General features: G+C 60.9%; 2 protein-coding genes across 4 annotated transcripts in view; one reads left to right on the top strand and one right to left on the bottom strand.

Annotated features, from left to right (window-relative positions):
- The window catches only part of AP2A2 (adaptor related protein complex 2 subunit alpha 2), an 82872-nt gene extending 78603 nt beyond the window's left edge, over positions 1 to 4269 (top strand). For all 3 annotated transcript variants that reach the window (XM_012559411.2, XM_023724372.1, XM_023724373.1), the window contains 5 exons: positions 1434 to 1557; positions 2318 to 2434; positions 2559 to 2628; positions 2756 to 2890; positions 3569 to 4269. In XM_012559411.2, the coding sequence (XP_012414865.1) occupies positions 1434 to 1557; positions 2318 to 2434; positions 2559 to 2628; positions 2756 to 2890; positions 3569 to 3646 (524 nt within the window). In that variant the 3' untranslated portion in view covers positions 3647 to 4269. The remainder of the gene's footprint in view (positions 1 to 1433; positions 1558 to 2317; positions 2435 to 2558; positions 2629 to 2755; positions 2891 to 3568) is intronic.
- Positions 4270 to 6734: 2465 nt separating this feature from the next.
- The window catches only part of MUC6 (mucin 6, oligomeric mucus/gel-forming), a 34043-nt gene continuing 30515 nt past the window's right edge, over positions 6735 to 10262 (bottom strand). The window contains exons 33-38 of the mRNA XM_023724403.1: positions 9591 to 10227; positions 9295 to 9471; positions 8971 to 9087; positions 7625 to 7691; positions 7425 to 7527; positions 6735 to 6912 (exon numbers count right to left, since the gene is read on the bottom strand). Coding sequence (XP_023580171.1) covers positions 6735 to 6912; positions 7425 to 7527; positions 7625 to 7691; positions 8971 to 9087; positions 9295 to 9471; positions 9591 to 10227 — 1279 coding nt within the window. The remainder of the gene's footprint in view (positions 6913 to 7424; positions 7528 to 7624; positions 7692 to 8970; positions 9088 to 9294; positions 9472 to 9590; positions 10228 to 10262) is intronic.

A 10262-nucleotide genomic window follows, 5' to 3' on the forward strand; every position in this document is an offset into this window, starting at 1 on the left:
GTGTGTCCGTGTTCACACCTGCCCTTGTCTGTGCGTGAGGTCAGTCAGGCTTCGAGCCTGGAGGAGGGACAGTGAGTGTGGTGACCGTGTGTCCGTGTCCACACCCACAGTGGTTCCCTGGTGGTGGGCTAGTTCGTGTCGCTTTCTTGGGCTCATTTCATTCCCCTGGGAGGTTGTCTCCTGTTGCTCTGAGCTCTGGTTCCCTTTTCTGTGGGCACATCAGGTGCGTGGGGTGGGGGACCCTGATGACTGGGGGAGACTGCCTGCATGCGAGGGGTTCGCCTTGTGCTTCTGGGGTTCTCAATTCAGATCGCGTTTTAACACTTTAGTATTAAAACATTGTGGGAATGCTCTCCAGCTAAAGGGAGGAGAAGCTGGTACCAGTTGGGTTGTCCAGATGCCTCTTAAAGGAGCCAGTGTCCAGGGGCTGCTGAGCTGACCCTGGCTCATGGCAACCCCATCCACGTGTGTCAGAGCAGAACTGTGCTCCATGCGGTTTTCAGTGGCTGATTTTTCAGAAGTAGATCACCAGGCCTTTCTTCTGAGGCCCTACTGGGTGACCTTGAACCGCCAGCTTCTTGATTAGCAGCCGAGTGCTTAACCATTTGCACCACCCAAGGACTCCACTCTAAGGATAGGTCCACCCAATAAAATTAGGGCGAGAAAGAACCCCAGTGTGGCAAGGGAAGGCTTCCGCATCTCCCTTCAAGCCCTTGTTTATGGAAAAGACGTGCGTGACTATAACAGCTTTCCGCGTGGCCAGACCCGTTTCCTCTTTCGAGATGAGGATGTTTTAAACTGACCCCGTCGGCTAAGTGTTTCAGAACGCTCACGCAGGGCACACGTGTGTAGGACTGGCTGTATCGAAGGTCTTGGGTGAGATCGGGAGCGGAAGCTCTGCTCCTATAGAGCCCCGTTCTCGGGCGTCTCTGGGCTCTGGGGGCAGCAGAGCTCAGCAGCCGGCGTCACGGGCACGAGGCAGGGGTCGCTTAGGCTGGTCTCCACGGAGGGGTGTAGAGAAGCCCTTCCGACACCAGCATGAAAACCGACCTGGTGGAAAGCCGGCCGAGGTCCGGGACTCAGGTACTGCTCAGGAGCCTGCTGTCCTTGGCTTCTTCACCCTTAGGTTCTGTCTTTGTGAGACCGAGTGCTGGCGTCTGCTAACCGCGGCAGTCTCTACCTCGGTGCCGACAGGTGACTGAAGCGACTGTAAAACCTAAGAATTGATTTAGGAACGTTGTTGGTTGTCGCTGAGTTGGCTCCGACTCTTGGTCCCCGAGGTCCCCCGGTGTCACTCTTGGCGTGGAGGCCCGAGAGAGCCTGTGGGGAGGCAGCACCTCCTGGGTCACTGCCAGCTGCCCTCGGCTGTTGGTGTGGCGTCGGGTACCGGCCCACGCTTCTCTGGGGCCGGAATTTCCTTAACGCGCACCTACATCTGAACCTGCAGACCAAGCCCGTGGATCCAACCGTGGACGGAGGTGCACAGGTACAGCAGGTGGTCAACATCGAGTGCCTCTCTGACTTCTCCGAGGCACCGGTCCTCAACATCCAGTTCAGGTGAGGAGCCGTCGCGAGGGTGCTGGCGTTCGCTGCTGCTTGCCCGGCCCCTGGTGCCTCGGGTGCAGGCGGAGGAGGGCAGTCAGCGGCGTGGGTGGGGCACTGGGGGACACGATGGGTCCTCGGCTTGTCCTCCAGGTCTCTGCCACTGCTTGCACGCCTGGCTCCTGAGGTCTGAGGGCGAGCCTCCATCTGCCCTGCCCGTGGGCTGCATGACCAGAACGCAGACGTGGAAAATAGCGGGGACCTCCAGGCCGTGTACTTTGCCGCATTTAGGGAAATAGACGTGCAGGTTCTTCTTTTGTTCTGTAGGCAGACTAATTCTTTTCAGTCTTTTCATGGGGAATAAAAACCCAACTGAAATGACTTGGAGTTCCAGGAACTGGGTTAGCAGGGAGTGAGGTGGTGGTGAAGGCTCTGAGGGAGTGAATGCCAGAGGCATGTGCTCACCCGGGCTGGCAGTCACCCGGGCTGACGGTCACCTGGCCGGGCTCGGACCCACTGTGCACCTTGTCCTCGGTGACAGCGACCCAGAGCTGCGGGCTGTGGGCACACTCATGCGTGTGACCCCCCCAGACACCCGGTCAGCTCGCCCACTCGGATGCAGGCAGAACCTTAGTCTTTGTTACCAGGACAGGTCCCGAGCCCCGAGTCAGTGGGATGCCTGTGCCTGCCTGCACCCTGTTCTGTTCTGTGTTGCTTTGCCGGCTTGGAGCTTGGCTGTTGATTTGAGTTCTGGATTTTCTAACTCTGTATTTAGGTATGGGGGAACCTTCCAGAACGTGTCTGTAAAGCTGCCCATCACACTCAACAAGTTTTTCCAGCCCACGGAGATGGCGTCTCAGGATTTCTTCCAGCGCTGGAAGCAGCTGAGCAAGTGAGAGGCCTGGCATGCCTCGTGGGCGGGGCCAGGGAATATGACATGTCCATGCTCGCACCCACTGTCCTCAGAGGGGCCAGGGGATGCGATGCGTGTGCTCACGCTCACTTGTTCCACGCAGCCCGCAGCAGGAGGTGCAGAACATCTTCAAAGCTAAGCACCCGATGGACACGGAAATCACCAAAGCCAAGGTGAGCGCTGGGTTAGGGCGTCCCCGGGCCTGAACCACGACACTGGCCTCGCCTCAGAAGGGTTCTGGGACTCCACCGTCTGCTGAGGTAGCACTCAGGTCCTGGTTTCCCTATTTCTTCTGTGCAGATTATCGGGTTTGGTTCTGCACTCCTCGAAGAAGTTGATCCTAATCCTGCAAATTTTGTGGGCGCCGGTATCATTCACACCAAAACCACCCAGATCGGATGCTTGCTGCGCCTGGAGCCCAACCTGCAAGCCCAGGTCAGGCTGCGCAAGGCGCTGTTGAGTGCACGCCGGGGCCTGTCACAGTGCGGGTGATGCGCAGGGAGGCACGAGGGCTTAGTGTGCAGCGTGATACGCTCTGCCACCGTGCGTGCCACGGAGCCTCCACCCCAGCCGTGCACAGAGCACCCTGTCCCCGTGCCCTGCTTGGATGTCATGTAACTGTGCTCCGTGTGCCAGCTTTTGTGACCTGCGTGCTTTGTTCAGTGCTCTGCTGACTTTTTGACGCCGCTCCATGCTGCTGCTGTGGGTGGGCTCTGTCCTCTCCCTGCTCCTCTGTGCCACGGGCTGTTCAGTCCTCCTGCGGTTTGTGACCATCTCTGGACATGTCTTGTGGGTGTGAGTTTCTACTCCCTCTGGTGATGCCCAGGCATGGACGGCCCACTCTGTGAGGCTGCTGGGCCATCCTCCTGGCTAGGTGTCTCCCCGGCCGCCCTCCTTCCCCCACCAGCAGCGTGGGCACTGTCATCCCGCCCTGGCTATTGGTGGATGATTTGGCTTCGGCCGCTGACAGCACGTTAGGTGCTCGAGCCCCTGTAAGGAGGGACGCCTCCAAGGAGGGCTGTGGGGGGGCACAAGGCTCTGGGGCGGGAGCCAGTGCTGCCCTCTGGGGCTCTCGCGAGGCCGTGCCCCAACCCGCTGTGCGCTCTTTTCCAGATGTACCGGCTCACCGTGCGGACCAGCAAAGACACCGTCTCCCAGCGGCTGTGCGGGCTGCTGTCAGAGCAGTTCTAGTCCCTGGGCCAGCTCATCCCTGTGTGTCTCCATCCTGACTGTTGTCTCCATCACCACCCTGCAAACCAGCCCCCTGCTCCGGGCACCTCCCGCCCTCCCCAGACCTGTCCCGGGGGCCGTGGACAGAGGGACTGGTGTGCGTCTGGGAAGAGAGTGGCCCGACTGTGCGCCACACGCAGAGCGGCCGTGCATCCTGGGTCTGCTCATGCAGAAACTCAGGCCACGTCCCTGGCTCATTAAAGGGAATCAGACGTGTGACTGGAACTGGAATTTTCTTGCAGTTTCACAGAGCTGCCCTGCTCTGTGGTGATCATCAGCCCTGGACCCTGAGGAACAGCACGTTTGTGGGTGGGAGCCCTGGTTGCCAGGAGGTTGGCTGAGGGGCCGGGGGTGGGTGCGCTGGGAGGCATGGAGAGCACTGTGTGGCCAAGCGTGGTCCTCCGCCTCGAATCGGGCAGCTGCCTGCAAGGTTCTGTTGCAGCCAGCACCCATGGGGCAGTTTCTCTGGGGCAGGTTTTAAGATCTCTAAATCAGAAACGTTTGTTTTTAATGACTGTTGGCAAACACGTGTATCCTGGCTAGATTTACTCCGGGTTTCCCTCTTCCCAATACCACTGTTCTGAAAGGGGTGTGTGTCATGTTGTCACCGTTCACTCGAGCCCATGAACGCAGGCTTGAGGCAGAGGCCTCGTGTGTGTCCTGAAGACAGGCCTTCTGTAGTGTCGATATTTGCTCGGCGGCAGCCGTGTGTGACGGGGTCACATGAGGGTGGCAGAGCAAGGCTCCCAGAGGACTCGGGTGTCCGTCCCAGGTCAGCAGAGGCTGGTTTTCCCTCGGGGTGGCTGTCCTGTCAGGTGGCGGTGCTGCAGCCTCCCCCTGCTTGGCCTTGTGGCCCAGCTCTACGGGTGGGAGGAGGGGCCACGCATGGCGGGCAGCCTGGGCATGGCACCCACACGGACCCTAGCCAGCGAATGGCCCGAGAGACAGGGACATGCCGAAGACACGTGGGTCCTGTCACCTCATACAAGCCCGCTGAAGCCCAGCCCTCAACGTGCAGCCCCCGGCGCGGGTTGCCCGGCTCACCCCTCAGTGACAGCGAGATAGGCAGGGGCGGGAAGCAGGTTAGAGGCTGAGGGTGCTCATCGTGGTCTCCAGTGCTGCGCTGAGAGGACACTCCAGAAGGGGATCAGCGGCGAGGAAGCGGGCTGACAGGTGTGTCCCGAGCAGTCCTCTGTCCTGCCACATTGAGGAGACGTGGACTGGGTGGGGTCTCTGCCACCACCACTGGCCCTCTGCCTGGAGCGCTTGTCCTGTTTTCTGGGGTGCTGGGGGTTCACGTGCAGACCCACAGGTGGGCAGCCCCTCACTCGGGCTGAGTCTTGTCCATGCCGTCAGTGTGCCGGCCGTGATGTCACACGGAACTGTGAGAGACCCAGGTGCTCGGCAGGAGCATGCGGGCTACAGCGGCCCCGGTTCTGCCAGGCTGCCCAGGAGCCTGTGCGGGCCGGGCCTGTCCTGCCGTCTGTGCTGGGCCCGACGGATGGCTTGGCGATGGCATCAGAGCCACTGGGCCCACGCTCGCCCTGTGTCCTGTGGTGGTACGGCCGTGGATGGCCATTCTGCCCCTGCACTCTGGTGGGTGTGTTGGTGCTGGGGTTAACCCTTTCTGTCCTCCAAGGGAGTGCCAGCCAGCCCCGTGATTGCCGCCCTCCCGTGTCCAGCTCTGCCTTTGTGTTGCAAACGTGATAGCAGGGCAGCGTGTTTACTCTGAGGAGAAAAAGAAACACTAGAGCCTTGACCTAGACCCGTGTGTGGTTTGGGGAAGAAACAGCAATGTAAACATGAGGTCCCTGGCTGTGCCAGTGCCCCAACTCTGATGACACCAGACAGGACTGGCCCAGCTTTAAACGCTCAGCGCCACCCGACGTCAGGGGTCACAGAACCAAGGTGTGTTTTAAGGCGACGTGGCTTGTGCTTGACCACGGGAGCACTGACTGGCCAAACGCTGGGGTGTCGAATAGGGGACCCATCCTCGTGGCAGACCCTTCACACGGCCTAGCCACCCTCTGGAGTGCCTGGTGGGCCCAGGGTGCTGGGCGGCTCTGCCCCTCGGAGCCTCTGCCCTGAGGTGCGTGTGGCTGACAGGCGCTTTCCCTGGGCACCACCTGCCGAGCTGCCACGGTGGGCGTCCCTGCCTCCAACCAGCTCAGAGGTCTGGACCCCGCTGAAGGGGAGGGTGGCTACACAGAGGGGGGCCTGGGGCGGGCTGCCCGGACGCTCCGGGCAGACTGGGCACTCAGTGGCCACACGTGCCTGTGTGCGGCCTGGGAGTGTTGAAGGGGCTTGGGCGAGAGCGGAGGCAAGTCCTCACAAAGAGACTTCTTTGCGCGGGCATGAATGACTTTATTTGTCGTTTGTTAGTGGGCACTTCGTTCTGTTTCTTAGTTTACACAGACGGCCCTTAGAACACAGTGGCTGGCGATGCTGGGGCCCTCCCGAGAAATGCACTTGGTGGGCGCAGGCTGGGCCGGGCGGGTGGGCGGGCGGGGGGCTGGGAGCCGCTCTGTGGGTGCGGGCTGGGAAGAGGCGGGGTGCTGGGGGCTGCTGCCTTGGCCTCTGCCCTCCTTGATGTTCCCTGGTCAGGAAGCACCTCTCTGGTCTTGGCTGCTTACCTGTGCCTCTTGCCCCACTGCAGCCCCACACAGGTGCACTGGCCCCTGCCTCCTCCCCAGGCACAACCTGCCATCCTGCTGCGCTCCCGGCCCCCAGCCTCCTGGCCGCCGGCTCTGCGGTCTTCTCAGCTCTGCCCACAGAGCTGGGCTGGCTGCATCTGAAGGTCAGGAGAGTGGCTAGATGCAAGCGCCTCGGGTCGCCCTCCGCACAGTCCAGCAGAGCCCGTGGTCAGGGCTCCTCATGCCATGCTCTGCGTCCAGCAGGTCTGCGGAGCACCTCTGGGGTGAGCTACGGCCCAGGGCCATCCACATGGTCAGGGGAGGGGTTGCAGGCGGAGCAAACCAGAGGGTGGTGGGGACAGATTGCTCGGAGTCAGCTGCAGCCCCTGAACCCAGGGGTGCAGACAGAGGCTCCGCTAGTCCCTGCAGGGCTGGCTGCTACACACACAGCTTCTGAATACCAGCAGGGTGAGTACCCGCTGGCCCCCGGGTGCACTGGGATCTGGGCAGGGCAGCACCAGCTGCTTCTCATAGGACTCCAGTGGGTGGCAGCAGCCACACTGTATGTCCACTTGCCTGGTGTCGATGTTGAAGCTGCAAAGGGACCGCAGGAGAGGGTATCAGGACTGGGCCAGTGCCCTTTTGGTGGAGAGGGAGGGGCCGAGAGCGAGCTTTAGCCCCTACCCCCAGGAAGTACCCTCCCTGGGGCTGCTGTGTCACCAACCAGCTCCAGAGGGTATGGGCGCGGAGTCTGGTGGGAGAGCAGTCTACCCAATAAGAGCCCCCACTGGGGACCCTTTTTTATTGTAGGCCTCACAGGTGATACATCTAGACTAGGTGTGTGGCCCAGGGCGGGTGCCCTGCCCTGCCCTGCCCTGCAGGTTGCTCTCTGCTGGGCAGAGCACAGGGCACTTAGCACTTGCTACCCCCACAAAGCCGTGCTCCTGCCCAGGAGGCTGCCACGGCCGGGACAGGCACCCACCTGGATGCTGCTGTGGCCGGGATGGGCGGTCACCAGACTGGGGATCCTTCATAGTCTGGGCATTCACCTGGCCGAGGAGGCCACCAGGGCCCAGGTGCTCACCTGGCCGGGGATAAACACTGACCTGGCAGAGGAGGCACAGGTGCCCTCGCAGCGGGTCATCGTCACATTTGCTGTACACCCCAGGTATGTGATCTCCTCCTCATACTCCTTGACGCTGCAGATACCTGAGGTCCAGAAGGCGGATGGTCAGGCGGCAGCCACGGGATAGGTGGGGGTCGGGGAGGGCTGTGAACACAGGCTCGAGCCTGTGGCTCCCGAGACACTCAGTGTGAAGCGGTGACACCGACATTCGGGCAGGGGACGGAGTGGATGTGGCGAAGGAGGTGAGCTGCATGGCAGGGGGCAGGAGGGCAGGGTGGAGCAGGCACTGCCAGCAGAACCTGGGCACCCTGGCCTCTGTCCTGGCTGGGCCTCCAGTGTGTCACCTGGGGTAAGTCACTGGCCATTACGGGCTGTCATTTCCTTTTCTGTAGCCTGAGGGGGATTGGGCTAGAGGAGCCCCAGTCACTGGCAGCCCCGCTTCTGGGGATATCCAGTGGGGCAGTTATGGAGAGCAACTGGGCACAGTGTCACTGGTGCCACCCATGGAGTGCAGGACTGCAGCTGTGGATGTGGGGAGTGAGGTGGGGCCAGCGAGCCAGGAGAAAACAGCAGCAACAAACCCAGAGGTAGCAAAGGGGCCCCTCTGCGGGTGGCCGAGCACCTTTGTGACCAGAATTGTTTGTGCAGGGGAGTGCGGAGGAGAGGAGAAAGAGCTGCAGGGAGTCAGAGAAGGCCTGGAACGTGGCCCTGGGCACAGCACGGTGGCGATGGAAAGGCCACAGAGACAGAGCCTTGGGGAAGGTGTCACCTGGACAGCCACTCCCTGCCTGGCAGGTGTTGTCCTTCCCAGATGCCCCGACAGGGAATGCTGTCATCCCCAGGGCACAGCTGCAGACAGCGAGGCTTGGAGTCCTGGAGTGGCACGTGTACGTGCACACGCTGGCCGAGGGCACAGCAGGGACTCGGGTCTGTGTGCATCCAGGCTGAGCGTGGTCCGAGCTCTACCCTGCAGCCCTGGGGAAATGGAAGGCTGTAGGGGTAGAAAGGAGCCCTGACAAGAATAGTCATCTGTCAGCACAGCATGGGCAGTAGGGACTAGGGGCAGGGGAGCGGGAACAGGGTGGAGGCTGCTGCAGGGGTGGGAAAGTCCATGAGTGTGAAGCTGAACTCAGAGGGCAGAAAGAAGATGGGTGGAACTGAACAGAGCTCACACGATAAGACGGGAGCAAGGCTGACAGCGGGACATGAAGCTGAGCATTGTTCACCGGGAATTGATGGAGGCAGGCAGGAGAGCGTGGATGAAGGCAGGGGATCCCTGCAGAGAGCTAGGACTAAAGGAAAAACACTTACCATTGGAACTGGAGAGTGATGTCACAACAGAGGAAATGGAGGGTCCCCGGGTAGAGAAGGATTCTGGAACAGGGATGGAAGAGCTCCCATGCGCAGTGATGGAGCTGCTCAGGAATACGGTGGTCAGCAGCCCCGTGGGGCTGGCCTGGCTGCTGGTTAGCATCGTAGCAGGAGAACTGGGAAAAGCTGTGACTCCCAGGGTGGATGAAACCAACCCAGGCGTGGGAGTGAGTGTGGTGAGAGACGTGGACAGAGATGTGGACTGGGAGGAAACGGAAGACGAGGGTGCGGCACTCGGAGTGGTTCTGGACGTGGAGGGAACGATGGTGCTGCTGAAGGTGGGGACAACAGAAGGGGGAGGAGACAAGTGCAAAGTGGACGTTGGGGGCAGAGTGGAGGGGGTCAGAGCGGTGGTGACAGGGGATACGGAGGAACTAAGGGAAGTCATGGTATGTGGGGAATGAGTGAAGGAAGATGTAGTATTGGATATAACCACATGACCGGTAGGAAAGGGACTGTGCGAGGCCAAGCTAGCTTGCATAGTGTGCTGCGTGGTGGGAATAGAAGATGTTGATGAGTAAGTGGAAACCGAAGGCGCAGAGGAAGAAGAGGAAGATGAGGAGATACCAGAAGACAACAATGAAGTGCTTGTCACTAACGCAGGAGAGGAAGGAACTGATGAAGTAGAAGGCAAGCGTGTGGAGGAGAAGGGCAGACTGGGCAGAGGTAGAGATGTGGTGAAAGGACTTAGGGACACGTTTGGCAGAGATGGAAAAGATGAGGAAGGGTGGCTCAGGGTTGACACCGGTGGAAGCACGGAGGATGACTGGCTTACAAGGGGAGTGGTTTTGGCTGTGCTGATGGAGCTGGGGGGAGGGCGGGTCTCAGTGGTGGTCTTGGTGAGTGATGGTATGGAGGCTGTGGGCCGTGTGGCTGTGGTAGGCAGAGAGGTTGCAGTGGGCGGTGGCCTGGAGGGGGAAGAGTTGATGGGTTCAGGGGTCCGAGTGGTAGTTCGGTGAGAGGTGGGAGTCACTGAGGAGGTCTCAAATGGCGGTACCCGAGTGGGGAGCGTGGTCTCGGGGTGTGAGGGGGTTGGAAAGGAGGTGGTGGTCTTGAAGGATGTGCCTGAGGGGGGACCTGTGGTGCGTGAGGAGGAGGAGGGAGAAACGGTGGGCTGGGAGGGAGTCACGGCAGGAGTGTGAGGTCGGCTGGGGGTGGCGGTCGAGGTGGTCTCGGCAACCGGGGTCTCAGTTCGTGAGCTGGTGGGCTTGGGGGTGATGGTAGTGGGAGCAGGTGATGTGGATGGGTGAGGTGCTGTTGCGGGCGGGTGTGACACCCGGGGACTAGTGGTTTTGGCTGTCCTGATGGAGCTGGGGGGAGGGCGGGTCTCAGTGGTGTTCTTGGTGAGTGATGGTATGGACGCTGTGGGCCGTGTGACTGTGGTAGGCAGAGAGGTTGCCGTGGGCGGTGGCCTGGACGGGGAAGAGCTGATGGGTTCAGGGGTCCG

This window comes from Trichechus manatus, unplaced genomic scaffold (genome assembly GCF_000243295.1).
Source record: "Trichechus manatus latirostris isolate Lorelei unplaced genomic scaffold, TriManLat1.0 scaffold00244, whole genome shotgun sequence".
In the NCBI taxonomy this organism is placed as follows: Eukaryota; Metazoa; Chordata; class Mammalia; order Sirenia; family Trichechidae; genus Trichechus; species Trichechus manatus.